At 34.5% G+C, this 20,037-nt stretch overlaps 1 protein-coding gene across 1 annotated transcript in view; it reads right to left on the reverse strand.

Annotated features, from left to right (window-relative positions):
- Nucleotides 1-20,037, reverse strand: part of CUL5 (cullin 5) — a 111,940-nt gene that overhangs the window by 44,850 nt on the left and 47,053 nt on the right. Inside the window, exons 3-7 of the mRNA XM_053670413.1 lie at nucleotides 16,299-16,398; nucleotides 12,590-12,766; nucleotides 9,152-9,293; nucleotides 7,475-7,620; nucleotides 7,312-7,392 (exon numbers count right to left, since the gene is read on the reverse strand). Coding sequence (XP_053526388.1) covers nucleotides 7,312-7,392; nucleotides 7,475-7,620; nucleotides 9,152-9,293; nucleotides 12,590-12,766; nucleotides 16,299-16,398 — 646 coding nt within the window. The remainder of the gene's footprint in view (nucleotides 1-7,311; nucleotides 7,393-7,474; nucleotides 7,621-9,151; nucleotides 9,294-12,589; nucleotides 12,767-16,298; nucleotides 16,399-20,037) is intronic.

The raw sequence follows: 20,037 nt of genomic DNA on the forward strand, positions 1-20,037 counted from the left end.
GTTCTGTCCATATTACATATTTATTATGGCCTCACACACAGTTGGTGTTTGACAAAATAACACAACAAAGCAGTCTACAATACACTACTAAATCAAGTGGTAGAAACAATAAATAGGTACAGTAGGAAATCAAATAAGACAAAATTTATAAAAGCCAGAGAATTTGGGGCAACTCTATTGCATAATGGACTATAAGGATTCTGAAGGACTTAATAGGCAGGAAAAAAATAAGAAAAGTAGTAAGTAAAACATTAAAAAAAGTAAAATGTTACTGAGAAATGAATCAAAGAAAAAATGAACAGAATGAGGTACATTAATGAGGAAATACTCTTTATTGACATAGAAGGACTCTTGCAGGACAATATTAAGTTAAAAAAATAAGTTAGGGCCAATTATGAATGGTCTTGAAAAATCAGTGACAGAAAATGATACTATGGTTTGAATGAAGAAGAAATGAAAGTGATATTTATAAAAGATTAGCCTGAACACACAAAAGAAGAAATACAAATGGTCTATGGTATGAATAAAGGTACCCAAACCTCATTAATAATTTTCCACATGGACATAAAAAAATCTATGATACTAGGAGACTGGCAAAATTAATACACTGACAAAACTCAGATCAGCAAAGATAAACAGGCACACTGTTCATAGGAGTAAGAATTACTATAACATTTCTGAATCAGTTTGGTGTTATGTAGCAATTTGTAAAAGGTGCATACTCTTTGCTTTGGCCAACTCTTTTCCAGGAAATTTTATTCCAAGAGAATGCCACATGTGAGAAAGATGTATGCAAAAAGATGTTAAAAAGATACAGGCATATAAGGACATTTCAGGAAGTATTATTTGTAGGAAATAAGCTATAATAATGAATAAGAACTAACATGTCTATCATTAGAGGACTGGTTAGTTATCAATATGTTATAATACATATATAATAAAATATATACAGGTATTAAAAATAATGTTGTAATACAGAAGGCTTTGGAGTTAAAACGCATGTTGTCATAAATTTCTTTTAAAATGCTAGAGGAAAGGGAGAGAACGAAAGGAAGGGAAGGAGAGAAGGGGAAAAAGAGGGATCAACCAAGCCAATGTGATAAAAATGATGATCACTGTTAAATCTGAGGCCTGTGTATGGTGGGTTGGGTTTATTTGACTATTTTCTGAAATATAAATATTTGAAAACTTTCATAACAAAGCTTTTTCTTAAAAGAGAAAGTATGGTATAGATCTCTGTGTGTTGAAAAATCCTTTAGAAAACTTTTTTAAAAAGATTTTGTTTATTTTCAGAGAGAGGGGAAAGGAGACAGAAAGAGGGAGAGAAACATCTATGTGTGGTTGCCTCTCGTCCTCCACCAACCGGAGACCTGGCCTGCAACCCAGGCATGTGCCCTGACCCAGAACTGAACAGGTGACCTTTTGGACACTCAATCCACTGAGGCACACCGCCAGGGCTAGAAAACTATTTTATGTAGGCAAAAAGAAGAAAGGGAGGTTGTTTGATAGAGTTCTCTCCTTATTTCACATGAGTCTTATCTTAACAAATGGGTCAGTTCTTAGAGGGCAGAGACCATGTTATTCCTCTTTTGTGTTACTTCCCCATGATTTACCAAAGTACTATATACAGTCAACCCTAAATATTTTCTTGTTATTTGAAAAAATACATCTTGAATGGAAAGGATAGTGATAAACCAACTCTCTCACCTTGTATTCCCTTTCTGTCTCCTTTTGCTAGCTTCCGTGAAGAAAAAAACCTTTTGCCATATGCCATCAATTCCTGTATTTTGCCTGAGATGAGCACAACTTCTAAATCCATAGCAATCTCTCCCCAGAGGTCTGCAAGGTGAAACACTTTAACTATCAGTGTGCTTGATGTTTTACCTTCCTCTATAGCAAAACTCTTCAAAGATGATGCCTGCCATAAAACACAGCAGGCACTCAGTAAATGTGCAATGAATGAATGCATAGGTCTGTGAAGATGAAAGGTGGGACAGGCAGACTAAGTGACAGAGCAGAGTCTTCTTTAAGTGGTATTCAATTTGAACAATTACTTCTACTTCACTGAAATTTAGTAAAAGGCAACAAGTACAGCTCTGATTTTCATTAGTTTTGTAATTCCATCTAATAAGTTGCTTTTCCTCAGTTATAAAGAAGCAGTTGAACTAAAAATTATCCTACATCTCTCCACTTTAAGATTTTACTTTTTCATGATCAATTAGTTATTTAACCATACATGGATATCTGTAACACATTCAAAAATTAATTTATTCCATGTGTGGTAGGTTATTCTCAAAATTAAATTATCTTGGACTTTCTAGCTTGATTTAGATTTCTCTTCTTTCTTTTTTACCATTATAACTAGTGTTACTTGCTTCATTTCTAAACTAGTTCCACATGTAACTCTTAACACAGAACAATGAAGAGTCAGATCAATTCACCCTTAATAAACTAAAGTACTAAAGGCTAACAAGCACTCACTTTAGATAATTTATGAATGTTATCTAGTACTAATCCAGTTTTATCAGTACTTTGTACAGACAGTAAAATAGCTGTCTTAGAATCAGTAAGTGACTATCTCCAAACCAGAGCCCCAACAGTAAAAACTACCATGCTAGACACAGTGCTTAAATATTTTCTATAGTCATTTCATTAAACTGTGACAGCGTAAGTGGGTATTATCCCATTTTACAGTTAGGAAAACAAGAAATAAAAAGGTTGAATAACTTGCCAAAGGGCACACAGCTGGTAAAATAACAACAGTGAAATTCAAATCCTCTGGTTCCAACGTGAAAGCCTCACACCACTATAACATACTGCCTCTGTCTCCCTCTGAGTGCCCTCGTCACTGTGAAGAGATGAAAACTTGCCACCACTAATCAACTTTCTATTCCACTACTCTGTTATATAAACAATCCATTTTATGCTAGTGTTGCTATGAGAACGGGAACAACGTCTGTCTTCTTATCCCCAACTAGCATGAGACCTGACATTTTAGGTGCATAATACATACTGCCTGAATGCCATCAAGGAATACCAAGATATATTGGACCATTACCTAAACTACTAATAATCATAGAAAAAAGTAAAGTTATTTTGGCTATAATTTTTTCCTCATTTTTTTTTACTGTTATGGCTCACTTTTTGCTGTCACTGATGCCCCTTTGGCAGCACAGCTCTGAAGCCTCTTACCCAGATTTACCGATACACCACTGCTCCGCTGCTAGAGGCCCATCCAAAGATACTCAAGCTTATTAGAATTGTGTGTTTAATTGGATCTAAGTGGGGCTAAGTTGCTCTCCACTAAGTAAAAGTAGAAGAGAAGGCCTGATAATAGTCTTTATAAAAGAATAAGTGAATACTCATTTAACACAGTAAAATGCATGCACCATGTCAAAAAAAAACCCCACCATGCTTAAGCACTCCCATCAAAGATTGGAAGACAAGGATTTCCAATATTATTAACATTTTTGTAAAATTTATCACTTAATATTAGATACATTTTTAATCCACTGAAGGAAACAGAAGATATTAATATTAGAATAAAAGAAGCATCATTATTTGCAAATGATATGATCAGATGCTTGGAATTCCCAAGAGAATGAAAGAACACTCTTATAAACCATAAACAAATTCAGTAAGATGCTAAGCACTTTAAGAACTCTACTTGAAATGTACATCTGGCCTTTACTAGGCCTGGCCTCACAACTGGGTACTACCTAGGTGAGACTTGCTCTAGTACACAGAATATGGTCCAGAAACTTACTTTCTGTGTATACTGAAAACTAATCAGGTTTAGATGATTAAGACTGACACATACCAACTAAATTCAAAGAAAGTAATTAATAAACCATAATAATTTCCTAATTTTTAGAGAAAAACATAAGTACCAAAAATGTACATACTTTTAATCTTAAATTCTGGTGAGCAATGCTGTGTAGCCCCACATAAACTGATATGTCATTGTCCTCCATTAACAAGAATAGCCCAATAGATAAGTACAGACTAAAGCTAGCATCAGTGAAGCATTAAGATACAGCATAACATGTTTCTGAGAGCTGATAATTCCTTAAAGAGGAAATTTAGGACAGTAAGTCTATTTTCAATAGTTTTTAGTATGAAAAGTAACTTGTGTCTTGCTAGCTATTCAAATAATAGTGTTTATACTTTATTTATATTAAGTTAGAACCTAGGACTTGGTGATTTTCAGTTTACTGTTCCTTCTATTACAATATACTTCACTTTACACATTATTTCTCTTTCAAAACAAAACTGTAAACTAATGAACACATAATAAATATTATGTATATAACGGCTTTAGCTCAGTGAGGTATATAATATAGTAAAACATTAAGCCTTACATTCTCAATGTCAAAATTAACTCTAGAGTTTTGGTGCTTGATGTCACCTCTGCACCAAATTTTGCTATAATCAATGTTGTTAAAAGTTAAGAAAGTGATAACTTTTGAAGAAAAAGATATTAATAGTCTTGTACCCCCTTTGGAGGGCGTACGATAGAAGGTTTCCAAATTGCTATTAATTCTTTTCCTGTTAATTTTACAGTTATGCTCACTTTGTGATAATTAACTTATATATATGCACTTTAGATTTTGTGCACTTTTCAGTACATATGTCATATTTCAAATAGAATGGTTGATTTTTTTTAATGAGCAGAAAATAAAAACAAACTACACAAACTGACCTCTAACACCCACAATAAAGTATAATTTCTTTGGAAGCATGCTATATTGCACTTAGTGTCTTTGTTGAAAAATAACAAAAAAATATCTTTAAACTCTATTATCATTCAGCTGGGTGAGATGCTCACACTATTTGGTAGCTGTGGAAAAGAAAATTCACATCTCCTATTTCAAGTTTTTTCCCATTCTGTGTGTATTAAAAATTTTTTTAAATTCATTTGAAAGAGAGAGGAAGACACAAACACTGACTTGTCGCTTCAACTATCCATACACTCAGTGCCCAACTGGACGGAACCCACAGCCTTGGTACACTGGGACAGTGCTCCAGACAACTGAGTAACCCAGCCAGGGCTGTATGTGTGTTTTCAAGTAGAAGGGGGTCTTCACTATTCTATTCAGGCTGTCATGTGTATTTGTTTCTCTCTACCTTTCTCATTCTCTTTTCCTTGCTCTCTCATCCTTTCTTAGATGGACCTTTACAGTTGAATTTCCTTATGTTTAATATGGATATGCTCCAATTAAGCTGTATAAACTAGAGTAAAAGAATAGAACAATTCTCTTTTACAAAACTGTAACATTCCCCACCCAGATGAAATGAACACAAAAAAATCAACTCAAAATACTCAAATCCTGCCCTGGCCGTGCAGCTCAGTTGGCTAGAACATCATCCCAGTAGGCCAAGGTTGCAGGTTTGATCCCAGTCAGGGCACATACAAGAAGCAATCAATAAATGCCTTAATAAATGGAACAATAAATAGATGTTTCTCTCTCTCTCCCCACCCCCGTCCTTTTCTCTAAATCAATTAAAAAAAAACCAAACAAACTTCAAATCCCTTTAACTAAACTCATCTTTCTCCTGCTGTCTTCTCATATGTGCCCTAATGGGGGAATCTATTCAGCAAACTTGGTATGTGTCCTGACTGGGAACTGAAACTGTGACCTCTCAGTCTAGGGGACAATGTTTTAACCAACTGAGCCACACTGCCCAGGATCTAAGATTTATTCTTATACCTGATCTTTCTGTAGCAACACAATTCTCCCAAGCCAAAACCTCAACAATAAAATTGACTCAATTCTGTCCAATATCTAATCCCATCCATATGATACAGTGTTCTACTTCTGGAATTCTTTCTCTTTACCCTTTTCTGCCCTGCAGAAAGGGAATTTTCATTCCCTTTGCTGCAATCCTATTTGGTACTCCTAATACTTTCCTTGGATTACTGTAAAAACCTCCCAACTACTTCCAATTTCCAGTTCTTCCCCACAATTAAACTTGCATACTGTCACTAGATTAATCTTCCTGAGGGATGACTTTGTGCACAGCATATTTGTTTAACAATCATTCAATGGCCTTTCCTCCCTTCTGAATAAAGCCCAAGCCAGCTTTAACTTTCTATAGAAAACTTCTATAAACAACCACTAAGCCCTCTTTTCTAGCCAATATCAAAGTTATTTTAACCTCTGAAAAAGTAAATATACTGGACATTATGAAAAACAACATAAAACAAAAACAAGGGGGGAAAAAGATCCAACCCAACCCAACTCCTGAACAAAACATAAACATGACTACCATTCAAGATGGAAGAAGCCAAAGAAAAGTTAAAAGGAAAAAAATAATCATAGCTGAAAAATGTTTGGTTTAGGCCAACTAGAATGTTACTTCTTCAGATGTTAATCTAATCTAATTCCTAGGTTCCAAAAACTGAAAGGAACTGGAGGAAATATTATTGTTATATTTTCTTCATAAAGGTTGTATTTTCCTTATAAGGTCGTTCTCCATGTAAAAGAAAATACCCAGGACAGCTTTGTAGAATGGCTACTACCTCTCAGTTTTTTTAAACAAGGGACTTCAAATACAGATAAATAAAACAACATAGAAGACTGATGTTCGCTTATCAAATAATATTTTATCTCATGACCAAGATGAAGTTTGAAATCATCTTCCCATAAGGAGAAATATCCCTCAGTAGTAATGATTCAGCAGTCAGTAATACAGTGCTTGCAGCCACGCTATGGAACATAATCACTGTAAATAATGAGAATCAACTGTATCTTCCCAGAGCATATTTTACTTGCCACACGAAAGTCACTAAAATGGTTAACCTCAGATATGCATAAACAAAAAATAAAGGAGACTGATTAAAACTTAAGTACATTAAATATGGTGCACTCTAGTGCAGGGATGGCAAATACCATATTTTTCAGGCCATAAGATGCACCTAGGTTTTAGAGTAAAACAGGAAAAATAACTTTGAAGCAAAAAATGTGGTAAAATATTTAATAACATAAATAACATAATATTTCATCAATGTAAGTGTAAATAGAACTCAACAGCAGCATTAACCACCATTATTCCTCCCAAATTGGGGGAAGAAGGGGGAAAAAAAGTATGTCTAATAGTCCAAAAAATATGGTAGATGTTATCTTGCATGTCAGCTCTGAAAAACAGTAAGTTTCTAAATAAAGTGTCTAGAAAAGCTATAATCAATTAGTGATGTTTGTCAGAGACAGATAAAGGATAAATAATGTTACTTGCATTATGTTTTAGCCATGCCTGGCCTACTGTACTTCAAATAATCCCACAGAATATATAATTACAAAAATTACTTACTGCTTCAACAGAATTACATTCCCGTCTTGTTTCTAAATAACGTAGAGCTCGTTTTTCTTCTTCTTTTAATTTAGCATCTGCCTGTCCAGAGGCAAAATAGCAATCATTTTAAGAACATCAAGATATTAGCTCAAATTAGCACATACATTAAGTTCTGACTTACATATTTCATGTAATTCTGTACACCATTTTGCTGTAAATATGAGGGTGCCTGTGTTCTATAAAATCTCTCTGTTGAGTCCAAGTATGCCTTCTCAAAATTGTCCCTATAAATTTGAAGCTTATCCTCAGGATTAGAACAAAGGTTAACTGAAAAACAGAAAACAAAATTTTACTCTAATTATGATTCAAATCAGTATTTTGAGTACAGAAAATGTCATTATTCACAAGGGACTGACAATACTCAAGAGAACATAAGAACATGTAATACCAAATCTTCCCTATAAAAACAACTTAAAAAGATAACAGCACAAAGTAGTACTGTGACAAATAGTAGAGAGAACATGGACTATTTTATTTTTGAATAGGAAAAACAGTGACATCTAATTGGATCAAGAAACCATTCACAAAAGGGATGAGATCTGAAATGGATCTTGATGAATAAACTAGGATTTATATAGCTAGATCTACCTAAAGTAAGTAAATGTTCAGAAGGAGAAAAGCACAGATCAAGTCAAGGTACAGTGACTAGGTTGTCTGAGGGGACTGTAAGGTTAACAGTAGATAAGAGTAAGTTAGGACAGCCTCAAAGCTCAGGCTAAGTAACCTGAATTTAGCATGGTAAAGCACTAAATGGGTAAGAAAAATAGCATTTGCTCTGGCTGGTGTGGTTCAGTGGACTGAGTGCCAGCCTGCAAACCAAAAGATTCCTGTTTTGATTCCCAGTCACGGCACATGCCTGGGTTGCAGGTCAGGTCCCCAGTTGGGGGTATGCAAGAGGTTGCCTCTCCCTCTCTTTTTCCTTCCCTTCCCCTCTCTCTAAAAGTAAATAAAATTTTTTAAAAAAGAAAAAATGATAGCAAAATGATCCCTATGAGAAAATTATTTCAAAATTCCAGAAGTAGAGTTTAAATGAGTCCAAAATGGTGGCAGTTGAAATCAAAAGAAATGTTGGGGACTTGGCTAATGAAAATCTAGATCTGATACCTAAAGAAATATGTGGGCAATAGAGAAAGCAAGTCAAAGATAACTAACGGTTCATTAACATAAAAAGTCCTCACTGACAACTATTTTGTGCCAGGCATTTTGTATTCAGCGGAGACACAGTGTCAACAACACAACTAATTACACTAAAGCACTAAGACAGAGACGCACAGGTGCTATAAAGCACTATGAGAGGATCTAACTTAGTCTGGGTCTTAGGAAAGGACTCCATAAGGAAATAGATAATGAGAATAAGTTGGAAAATAAAGAAGGAGAAGGAAGAATATTTTAGTTGGAGGAATATCTGATCGAAAGAACAAATGAGAATGTCATTGTCAAAAACGGAAAAGATTGAAGACAAATGTATACATGGAATTAACTTACATCCTAAAAATATAAGTAGAAAACCACTTATCTTTTGTAAGCTATAGATTCAAATCTACATTTCTGTACCTTAAGTTGCTAAAAAGATTCAGCAGCCAAAAAACGAGATAGAGAAAATGAATTATTAACCTACAAATATAAATTTTTGTAGGTTACTTTAAAGCAGAATACCTTTTGTATACTCTTAAAAATATCTGGCACTATAAGCAAATGTGACTATATGCTAATAAATATAATTTTGATAGTACTACTCTATAATTGTCTTAGAATTTGCATGAAAAGGAAATTATAATCATATTAGTTCAGAACATACCATAGGATTCTCTTACTCCAATGACCAGCTGAGAATCAAAAGCTTCTCCTAATCTTTCAGCATGCACTAGCTTCATTGCACTATCTTGGAGTCTGTTTTTTATATTTGAAAAGATTGACTCATTCCATGTATCAAGCATGAGCTAGAAAAAAACCAAAAAACAAAATAAGCAATCATTACCATTACTAATATACAAAGTATATACATCTGTCCAGCAAGTATCCAGCTATGTGTTATGAAAAACAGACATTTATTGAAGAAGATACAAGATATAAGAAACATTGTACATAGGACAATGACACCTCAGTCCCCTTTTAAGTAGACACCTTGGGACCTTACACAGTTCTCAGGTCTTTGTAGATATCAACCTGTACACATTCAACATTTTCAGGTATTCTGGTTGTTGCAGGCCTTCCAGAATGTGGATCACTTTCCACAGATTCTCAACCATCTTTGAAGTGTTTGTGCCACACTTTTATTGTGCTGCACTCACTGCACTATCCCCAAAGGCCTTTTGAATCGACCAAACAGTTTCCGCAGAGGAATGTTCAAGATTAACACAAAATTTGATGCAGATTCATTGTTCTACTTGCTTGATCATTTTGAATGTGACAGCCACACAGTACACATGCTCACTCAACAGCCTCTACCATCCCCACTGACTTCTACAGTGAAGTCGTCATTGTTTAAGCAAGTGCATTCCAGTCCACTCTCCTTGGTTGCCAGGTTATATCAACATCACAACCATTCTTGTTATATTAACAATGGCTGGACTTTTCCCAGACAGACATTGTGTACAGGGGGAACAGCGCTTTCATTTATTTTGAGAGGGCTTGGGGGATGGCTCTGGGGTTTGGAGTTCAGATGAGTTAAAATTAAGATGAGTATGAGTCTTGGAAAGAGAGGAATGGGTAATTTGACAGCTGAGCTAGGGTCAAAAAAAATTAAGTACAAACACTAAAAAAGGAATTCAAATTCTTAGGTCTACATTCACTTGCATACTTCAGGGAAGCAGTATATTCAAATGTGGTAAAGAATATATGGTAAATAATACTGGCTGGTGTGGCTCAGTGGATTGAGCGCTGGCCTGTGAAGCAAAAGGTTGCTGGTTCAATTCCCAGTCAGGGCACATGCCTGGGTTACAGGCCAGGTCCCCTGTGGCAGGTGAGTAAGTGGCAACTACACATTGATGTTTGTCTCCCTCTCTCCTTCCCTTTCCCTCTCTCTAAAAATAAGTAAATAAAATATTTAGAAATAAGAACATATGGTAAATAATGGTAAAGGGTATGTTTTTCAGAGTCAAACATATTTGGATTTGAATTCCAAGTGTTACTTATTTACCTGCTTTTCCATCTGTAAAATAGTGAAAATAATAATACAAATTTCAAGTGGTTGTAAAAATTAAATATGGTAGTACCTAGAAAATGTTACTTCTCCTATATTTCCCAGGCTGAATTTCAAAAATACTGGTATGTATTTGATATGCTCATGCTCATATTTGTATAAACACAATAAATGTGAAAGAACCAACTGAAAATGTGTCTGATGGTGGACCTTAAAAAAAAAGTATATGTAAATCCATCTTACAGATGTTCAGTTTTTTTCCAAAGAATGTTTTCCTGTCTTTTTTTTTTTTTTTAAGATTTCATTTATTTATTTTTAGAGAGTGAGAAAGGAAGGGAGAGAAAGCTTAATGTACAAGAGAACTATCAATTGGTTGTCTCTTGCACACCTCTAACCAGAGACCCTGCCCTCAACCCAGGCATGTGCCCGGACAGGAATCAAACACGCAACCTTCTGGTTTGTGGGATGATGTCCAACCCACTGAGCCACACCAGTCAGGGCCAGAGATTCCACTTAAATGATGGAAATGATATATACATATTCATAAGCATGTATTATCTCTCCAGGTAACTTCGTCAGATATAGGAAATACATTAATAACAGCAGCAGCAACATCATACAAGAATAACAGTTATATAACATTCACCATGTACCTAGCAGTGTTCTAAATACTTTCTTCCTATGTATAACTCATTTAATCTTCACAACTTAGATTTAGGTGCTCCCTTTAGACATGAGGCACACAGAAGAAAGCTAACTTTCCCATATTGACTCAGGAAACCACAGGTGGCAACACTGGAACCTGAATCCAACAACTTTGGTCCTAGAATCTGTGCTCTTAATCACTAAGTGATGCCGATTCTCACAATCCATAGGGAATAGTAAAAATTAAAGAAATAACAGAAAAACAAGCACGAACAAGATTATGGAACTACAAATTAAAAAGTACCTAGAAGAGCCCCAGCTGGTGTAGCTCAGTGGACTGAGCACGGCCCTGCAAACCAAAGGGTTGCTGGTTCAATTCCCAGTCAGGGCACATGCCCAGGTTGTGGGCCAGGTTCCCAGCAGAAGGTGTGTAAGAGGCAACCACACATTGATATTTCTTTCTCTCTCTTTCTCCCTTCCTTCCCCTCTCTCTAAAAATAAATAAATAAATAAATAATTTAAACAATAAGAAATAAAATAAAAGGTATCTAGAAGTGTTTTTCTTTTGGGGCAGATGGTGGTGGGAATGTCTCACATTGCAGTTATTTCTACCACTGAAGAACCACTGGCTATCTAAATTTCACAATAACCCTGTCAGCATTAGTGCAAATTTTAAGGCTGGCGCAATAATGCCTAGGATGTACTTTAATGTATGAATGCCTGAGTTTGTTGCAATAATCACTGTAGCAAGTAGTGAGTTGTTTAAAGATCAAATGGCCTTTTTTAACTTTTCAAATCTGTGGTGCCATTTGAGTCTGACAAATAGGAAAATACACAATAACGAGGACAGAGAGGTTAGTTCATTACTCGCTGAAGTGCTGAAGAGTTGAAGAGGAAATCTGGGACTCCAATTTCAGAGCTTAGCTTTTTCCATTAAATCATGAGTTGTTACTGGGCACTGAGCTTTTAACTAGAAACTATACAAAATATAAAAATATAACAGAACATACTGAGCATATTCTAACTATAATCAAGTAAAAAAATTATAAAGATTATAGTAGTTTAGTCATGATTAAATACAAAGATAACAGAAGGTAACTTAATAAAAGGAGAGATTTTTGAGCTAGAATAAAAGCAACTGAATTTAGAGCAAGGTAAAAGTACAAAGATTGAATTAGGAAATAAAATCTCAAAGATAAAACCAGGAAAAGAAGAAAGTGAAAGGAAAAGCAGAGACAGTGTCTGAAACACAGTTCTAAAACTTAACAGCACACAAAAAGATGAAAGAAATTTAAAGCTAAAATGGATGAAACAAATACCATTCAACAAAACCCAGAAAGAGCTGGAAATTTATATGTGAAGTAGAAAACCCCACTTATGTAAATTAGTTTTAAAAGTCTTCAAATCATTCTTTCTAAAGAATATTAGGGAAAAAATGGGAAAACTGACCTTTCGAACAATACCGTCTTCTACATTTGATTTTTTATTGCCGCCCTGTTTACCCAATAAAGTAATCTCTAGTTGACAAAAAGGCTTCGGTAAAATATCACATTGTGTAAAGAATTTTCGCCATTCAACAATATATGCTTTTAGCAAAGCTGTATCATCTTGATGGCTCAGTACTCGCTGGAAAAAAAAAAAAAGAATTTAACCAATTTGAAATACAGGTCCTAGAAATACAGATACTAGGAAATTTTTATGCTATAAATTTAAATACTTTATTTACTGTATAAAATATCTTACACTTAAAATAAATTAAAACATATCCAAGAGAAAATTTACATGTTCACATAAGCTTGTGATCATTTCACAATAAATACACATACCAAATCATTATGTTGTCTATAGGAAACCAATAAACCATTATTAGTCAATAATGTCAATTAAAATAGAAACCCTGTATCTATTAGCTGCCACTTTATCTTCCCCCTTGTCTCTCTCTTCTACCTCTCAGCCCTAAGGAACCACTAGTTTACTTTGTATGGCTATAAATTTTGCCTGTTGTAGCAAGTATTTTATTTCTTTTTATGGCTAAATACTAGTTCATTTGATGAATGTACCATATTTTGTTTATGTATATCCACTGGCAGACATCTGGGTTATTTTTAACCTTTTGGCTATCAGGAATAATGCTGCTATAAATATCTGTGTACCAAAAATGTTTGCAAAAGACTTGTGTAGACTCACAAGAATAAAAGAGAAAGGGCTCACATAAAATCAGAAATGAAAGAGGAGACATTACAGCAGATACCAAAGATATACAAAGGATCCTGGGGCTACTATGAACATTATATGCCAACAAATTTGACAACCTAGGAGAGATGAATAAATTACTAGAAACATACACTCTACCCAGAATGATTCATAAAGAAATAAAAAATATGAATGGAACAATTAGTAGTAAGGAGACTGAATCCGTAATCAAAAATTTTAACAAACAGAAGTCCAGGCCCAAATAAATGGCCTCACTGGTGAATTTTATCACATATTTAAAGAAAAATTAATGCCAACACTTCTAAAACTCTTCCCAAAAATAGAAGAGAAGGAAACAATTCTAAACTCTTACAAGGTCAACATTACCTTGATTCCCAAAACAGACAAGGATGCCACAAGAAAAGAAAGTTACAGGCCAATGGCCCTGACAAATATAAATGCAAAACTCCTGAAGATATTAGCAAACCAAATTCTGCAACACAATAAAAAGATTATACACATGATCAAGTGGGATTTATTCCAGTGATGCAAGAATGGTTCCACATTGGCAAATCAATCCATGTGGTACACATTTGACAAAAGTGTATAAAAATTGTATGATCACCTTGATAGATACTGAAAAAGCACTTGACAAAATTCAACATCCTTGTACGACAAAAACTCTCAACAAGGTGGGTACAATGAGACCATACCTCAACATAATAAAGGCCATATATGACATCTAACTAACATCACATTACATTCAATGGTGAAAAGTTGTAAGCCTTTCATCTAAGGTGAGGAACCAAACAGGATGCCCACTCTCACCAATCCTATTCAACACAATACTGCAAGACCCAGCCAGAGCAATTAGGCAAGAAAAAGAAAACACAAGGTCTCTGAATTAAAAAGGAAGACATAAAACTGTCACTATTTGAAAGTGATATGACTCCACAAATAAAGGTTAAAATAAAACTTCAGTAAAGTCAAAGGAAACCAAATTGAAACTCAAAAATCTACTGTATTTCTATAGTGTTTGCATTTCCTAGCAAACTATCAGAAAGAGAAATGAAGAAAATAATCCCATTTACAATGCATCAAGAAGAAAACAATACCAAAGAATAAATTTAACTAGGAAGGTGAAAGACCTACACTGAAAACCATGAACATATTGATGAAAGAAACTGAAGACACAAAAGTGAAACGATATTCTACACTCATGAACTGGAATACTGTTAAAATTTCCAGACACATCAAATTAATTTACAATGGGAAATGGACAGTCTCTTCAATAAATGGTGTTAAGAAAACTGGACAGCAACATGCAAAAAAATACCACTTGATCACCATCTTACACCATACACAAAAATTAATTCAAAACAAATTAAATAATGGAGGAGGAGGGTGGATGGATGGAGGTAGAAGAACAATATGAAGGATAAATAGTAATGGGAAAAAGGTGTTTTTAATGAATTAAAGACTGAAATTTAAGACCTGAAACCATAAAACTCCTAAAAGAAAATATAAGTGGTAAGCTCCTCTACATCAGTGTTGGTAGTGATTTTTTGCATTTGATATCAAAAGCAAAAATAAACAAGTAAGACTACATCAAACTAAAAGGCTTCTACACAGCCAAAAAATAGCACCAAAATAAAAAGGCAATCTACTGAATTAGAGAAAATATTTGTAACTCATACCTGAAAAGGGTCACCATCCAAAATAAGTTAAAGAACAAACAAACAAAAAATAAAAAACCTCATACAACTCCACCGAAAAAAATTAAAAAATGGGCAGAGGATCTGATTGGACCTTTTTCCAAAGAAGACACACAGATGAGCACAGGTACATGAAAAGATGCTCACTATAATGATAGTGAGCAGGGAAATGAAAATCCAAACCACAATGAGATACTACCTCATACCTGGTAGAATGGCTACCATCAAAAAGACAAGAAATAAGTGTTGGCAAGAATGTGCAGAAAAGGGAACCCTCGTACACTGCTGGCAGGAATGTAAGTTGGTGTGGCCACTGTGAAAAATAGTTTGGGGGTTCTCAAAAATTAAAAATAGAACTTTTTAAAGATACCTTCCAGCAAGATACTACCATATGATCCAGAAATTCCACCTCTAGCTATATACCCAAAGAACACAGAAACACTAATTTGAAAAACTCTACAGTCAGCCTCCACATCTGTGGGCTCTGCAAGTGCGAATACAGAAGGCTGACTAAGGACTGCGCACCTATGGATGTTGGTATCTGCTGGGGGGATCCCTGGACCAACCCCTGCAGAGAATGAAGGAGGACTAAATGTACCCATCATTTTCACTGCAATATTATTTAAGATAGCCAAGATATGAAAAAACTTAAATTTTTATAGAGAGATGAATGGATAAAAAATATATGGCTGAAATATTATTCAGCTATAAAAAATGTTTTGCCATTTGGAACAATATGAATGGAACTTGAAGGAGATTACTGTCAGATTGTAAAAAGGTATTAGTTGTGAACAAAAAAAAAGATTTATGTGGGCTGACATACAGCCAAAAATAAATGGTAGTGGGGACATCTAAAAAACTGAATTTCTTTGTATCTTTTTCCTTTGCTTTTTTAATAATTAAATTTGTTTGGGTTAAATTGGTTAGTAACCGTTATATCAAGTTTACCCTCTTTAACCTCCCCATAGCCCCTTTCCCTCTGGTAATCACCATACTGTTGTCTATGTCTATAAATCTGACTTTTCATTTCTGTTTATAACACCTTTTAATTGAGGATAATAATGTACTCTCTTGAAAGAAGTGTCACTGAGGGAAAAACAAATAACCATTTCATTAAAAATTTTTTTAACAAATATATCAAAAGTCAATGTGACATTTAAACTTTAGGAAGTTCTATGTTTAAAATATTTCTTATAATATTCCTTGGGTAAAACCTTAAAACAAGCTTAATATAAAAATACGGAACTTACTGCCTGTGCTTGCTTAATAAACTCAAGAATATCTTCTTTTAAAGCCTGATGAATTTTTGCTGGACCTTTATCATCCCAGAGACAGACTGCATGCACATCCCTAGGAAAATAAAGCAGGTAAATAAACATTAACACTGGGACAAGAACAAAGACAAAACTGTTAAGGTTCTGTTTTAATACAGTTTCCGTGGACCATGCTAGACCAAGCTAAAGGTGCTTGAATCCATTCATATGAACCAAGCATTTTTTGTTAAGTTGTCTCACACATTGATTTGTTTATATAGTTATTTGTCACTCATTGTTTTCTTTAAATCTCTGCTATTTACTGCATAAAATATTTTTAATTATTAAAGTATACTACTTCCTATTCCCCCTCCCTAAAGTGAACAACTGGACCGGCCAAAAAGCTCATTTGGTTTTAAAGTAAAAATAAAAACCACATTTTTCATTTTCACCAATAACTTTATTGAACAGCATATTCACTGTTTTGTTCCACTACCTTCTGCCATCTTTCAGGCAACTTCATTATTCCATCTCCACAAAACTTTTTATCTTTTTGGGCAAAGAACTCTTCCAGGTGCCTTTTACAGTCTTTAAGGGAATTGAAATATTTTCCACTAAGACAATTTTGTAACGACTGATATAAATGGAATCCACAGATGCAACATCTGGTGAATATGGTGGATGAATCAGAGCTTCCCAGTCAAGCTGTAACAGTTTTTGCTTGGTTATCAAAGAAACGTGCTGTTATCCTGATAGGAGATTATACATTTTCTGTTGACTACTTCCAGATGCTTTTTATCGAGTGCTTTCGGTTGATCTAATTGGGAGGAGTACCTGACAGGAATTAATCGTTTGGTTTTTCAGAAGGAGCTCATAATAGAGAATTCCCTTCTGATTCCACCACACACACATCAACTTCTTTGGATGAAGACTGGCCTTTGTTGTGGGTGGTCGTGGTTCACTTTTCTGGCTCCACACGCTCTTCCATTCCACATTATTGTAAAGTATCTACTTTTCATCACCTGCCACATTATGTTTTAAAAATAGGATGTTTTCATTAGGTTTAAATAGAGAATCGAAGGTGGAAATACGATCAAGAAGGTTTTTTTTTTATTTCCACTTAACTTATGTGAAACCCAAACATCAAAGCAACTAATATAACCAAGCTGTTGCAACTGATTTTCAACACTTGAATTGGGTATTTTAACTATGTTGGCTATCTCCTGTGTGGTATAGTTGATTGTTCTCAATTGATGTCTTGATTTGATTGCTATCAACTTCAACTGGTCTACGGCACCATGGAGCACCATCCAGCAAGATACTACCAGCAAGAAACTCTGGAAACCACTTTTGACACATTTGATCAGTCATAGCACCTTCTCCATGCACTGAATGAATCTTTTTTATTTTTCCATTTCAGCTGTGTTTTTTCATTTCGTGAAATAATAAAGCATAATATGCTGAAAATCTTGCTTATTTTCTTTCATCTTCAAATTGAAATGACTATACAAAAATTCTACCAGTTCTGATTATAAAATGAGTACCAATTTTGATTACACTGTTTTTAAATGCACATTGATATGACAGCTGTCACAATCTACCAAAAGTGTTTCAAATGAAGTTAAAAACAAAAAAGCACTATTAGAGCCATTTTATAGAAAAAAAAAAAAAAACAGAATGAACTTTGTGGCCAACTATTACCATTTTTCTTACACCAAGCCATTTCTCCAAATTTACTCTTGCAGTCCTCCAATCCATCCAACGAACTATAGCCAAAGTAATCTTTATAAAACTAAAAAATCATATCATATTACCTCTATTGTTAAAATCCTCCAATGGTTTTCCATTTCTCTTTGAATGAAGTACAGAATGGTTAACTGACCCCTATAAAATGGCTACAATCTGACAACTAAAAGAATCAATTTTCTTATGCAAAATGAGTATAAATCTCTTAATTTAAAAAATTTTACTTATTTTTAGAGAAAGGGGAAGTGAGGGAGAAAGAGAGAGAAACCTCAATGTACAAGAGAAACACTGACTGATTCCCTCTCACGCCTCCCCAAGTGGGAACCTGGCCCAAAACCCAGGCCATGTGCCCTGTCCAGGAATCGAACCTGAGGCCTTTTGGTTTGTGGGACAGTGCCCAACCCATTGAGCCACACCAGTCAGGGCCCTTTTAATTCTTTAACACAATATATGTACACTAGTCTATCTTTTAGAAAAAATAGTAATTTAATTCTCATTACAGCAAATCTCCTACCTTCGCCATACATTAATTACATTTACACATTAATTACTACAGTCTCCTTTATTTAAAAAGGCATAAACAACAAAAAGCCCTTATAAACTGGTAGACAAAAACTCTAAATTCATAAAGTTGACATATTTTACCCCAAGGACATTCATTACAGAAATATATTTAATATTAATACATATTCACAAAATTAATTTTTAATTACCAAGTTGTAAAGCAAGGGAACATAACAAAAGGTAGTCTTATACTGAGCATTCTTTTATTCAATAAATTCTCCCCCAGTGACTTATTCAGTACGCTCTAGAGTCCCTGCTATAAAAAATGTTGAAGAAGTCTAAATAAAACACCTCCAAAAGCTCCAAAACTGTAACATATCAATGGCCAAATAGTTTGTTTTTATATTCATATTCTTAGGAACATTATTATAACCCAAAAGTTTGCCTGCATGTTAATTTGCATTTGCATTTGTCAATTGTTAAATTTAGCTTAACAGTAGCATCTAGCCCAGTGCCTAGGGTGCAGTAAGCACACAAATATTTGTTAAATAACAACATAAAGGTAACATCTGACAGCTTAGCATGTGCAAAGTTCTAGTCTAAGGTGTTTTAACTCATTTATTCTTCCCAGCAGCTCTGACGGAGTACTATTTTTATTGCCATTTTATAGATGTGGAAGCCAAGGCGAAGAAAGCTTAAGGAACATTCCCAAGATTAGACAGCTAGTACGTGGTGGAACCAGGCAACTGGGCTCCAGAGCCCACACCAAGCCATTTCTCCAAATTTACTCTTGCAGTCCTCCAATCCATCCAACAAACTATAGCCAAAGTAATCTTTATAAAACTAAAAAATCATATCATATTACCTCTATTGTTAAAATCCTCCAATGGTTTTCCATTTCTCTTTGAATAAAGTACAGAATGGTTAACTGACCCCTATAAAATGGCTGCAATCTGACAACTAAAGGAATCTACACGTGGAAAGAAGAAACTCACACAAAAATAGATAGATTATAATTCAATGTGTTTACAACTATTACCATGCATAAAAACAAGGTAAGGGGTCAGTGGAAGAATATTTTATGAAGAAGAAACAATAAGCAAAGAACTGTGAATTATTATGGTATTTGCAGTAAGCTATGAAATAATCAATGCAGTTAGCGTGTGAAGTGTAGAGTGATAATCAAGAAATTAGACGAACTAACCTTATTTTATCTCCCACATTCACGCACAATATATAATTCCTATAATAGGAATTATACCTACTGCATAAATACCACTCCAATTTGGATATTTCCATCCATCACCACCAGCATAATCAAAATCACCATCATCTTGTTTATTATAACAAAAAACAGTATTAATTGACTGCTTACTATGTACCGGGCACTTCACAAATACTGACTTGTGTTCATTTAGGTTTTCCAAAAAGCATATGGGATTAGAAGAGCAGGGGATTTACTCAGAGAAATGCCTGTGAAGGAAAA

This window comes from Artibeus jamaicensis, unplaced genomic scaffold (genome assembly GCF_021234435.1).
Source record: "Artibeus jamaicensis isolate MK-2021 breed Jamaican fruit bat unplaced genomic scaffold, CSHL_Jam_final contig_585, whole genome shotgun sequence".
NCBI lineage: Eukaryota > Metazoa > Chordata > Mammalia > Chiroptera > Phyllostomidae > Artibeus > Artibeus jamaicensis.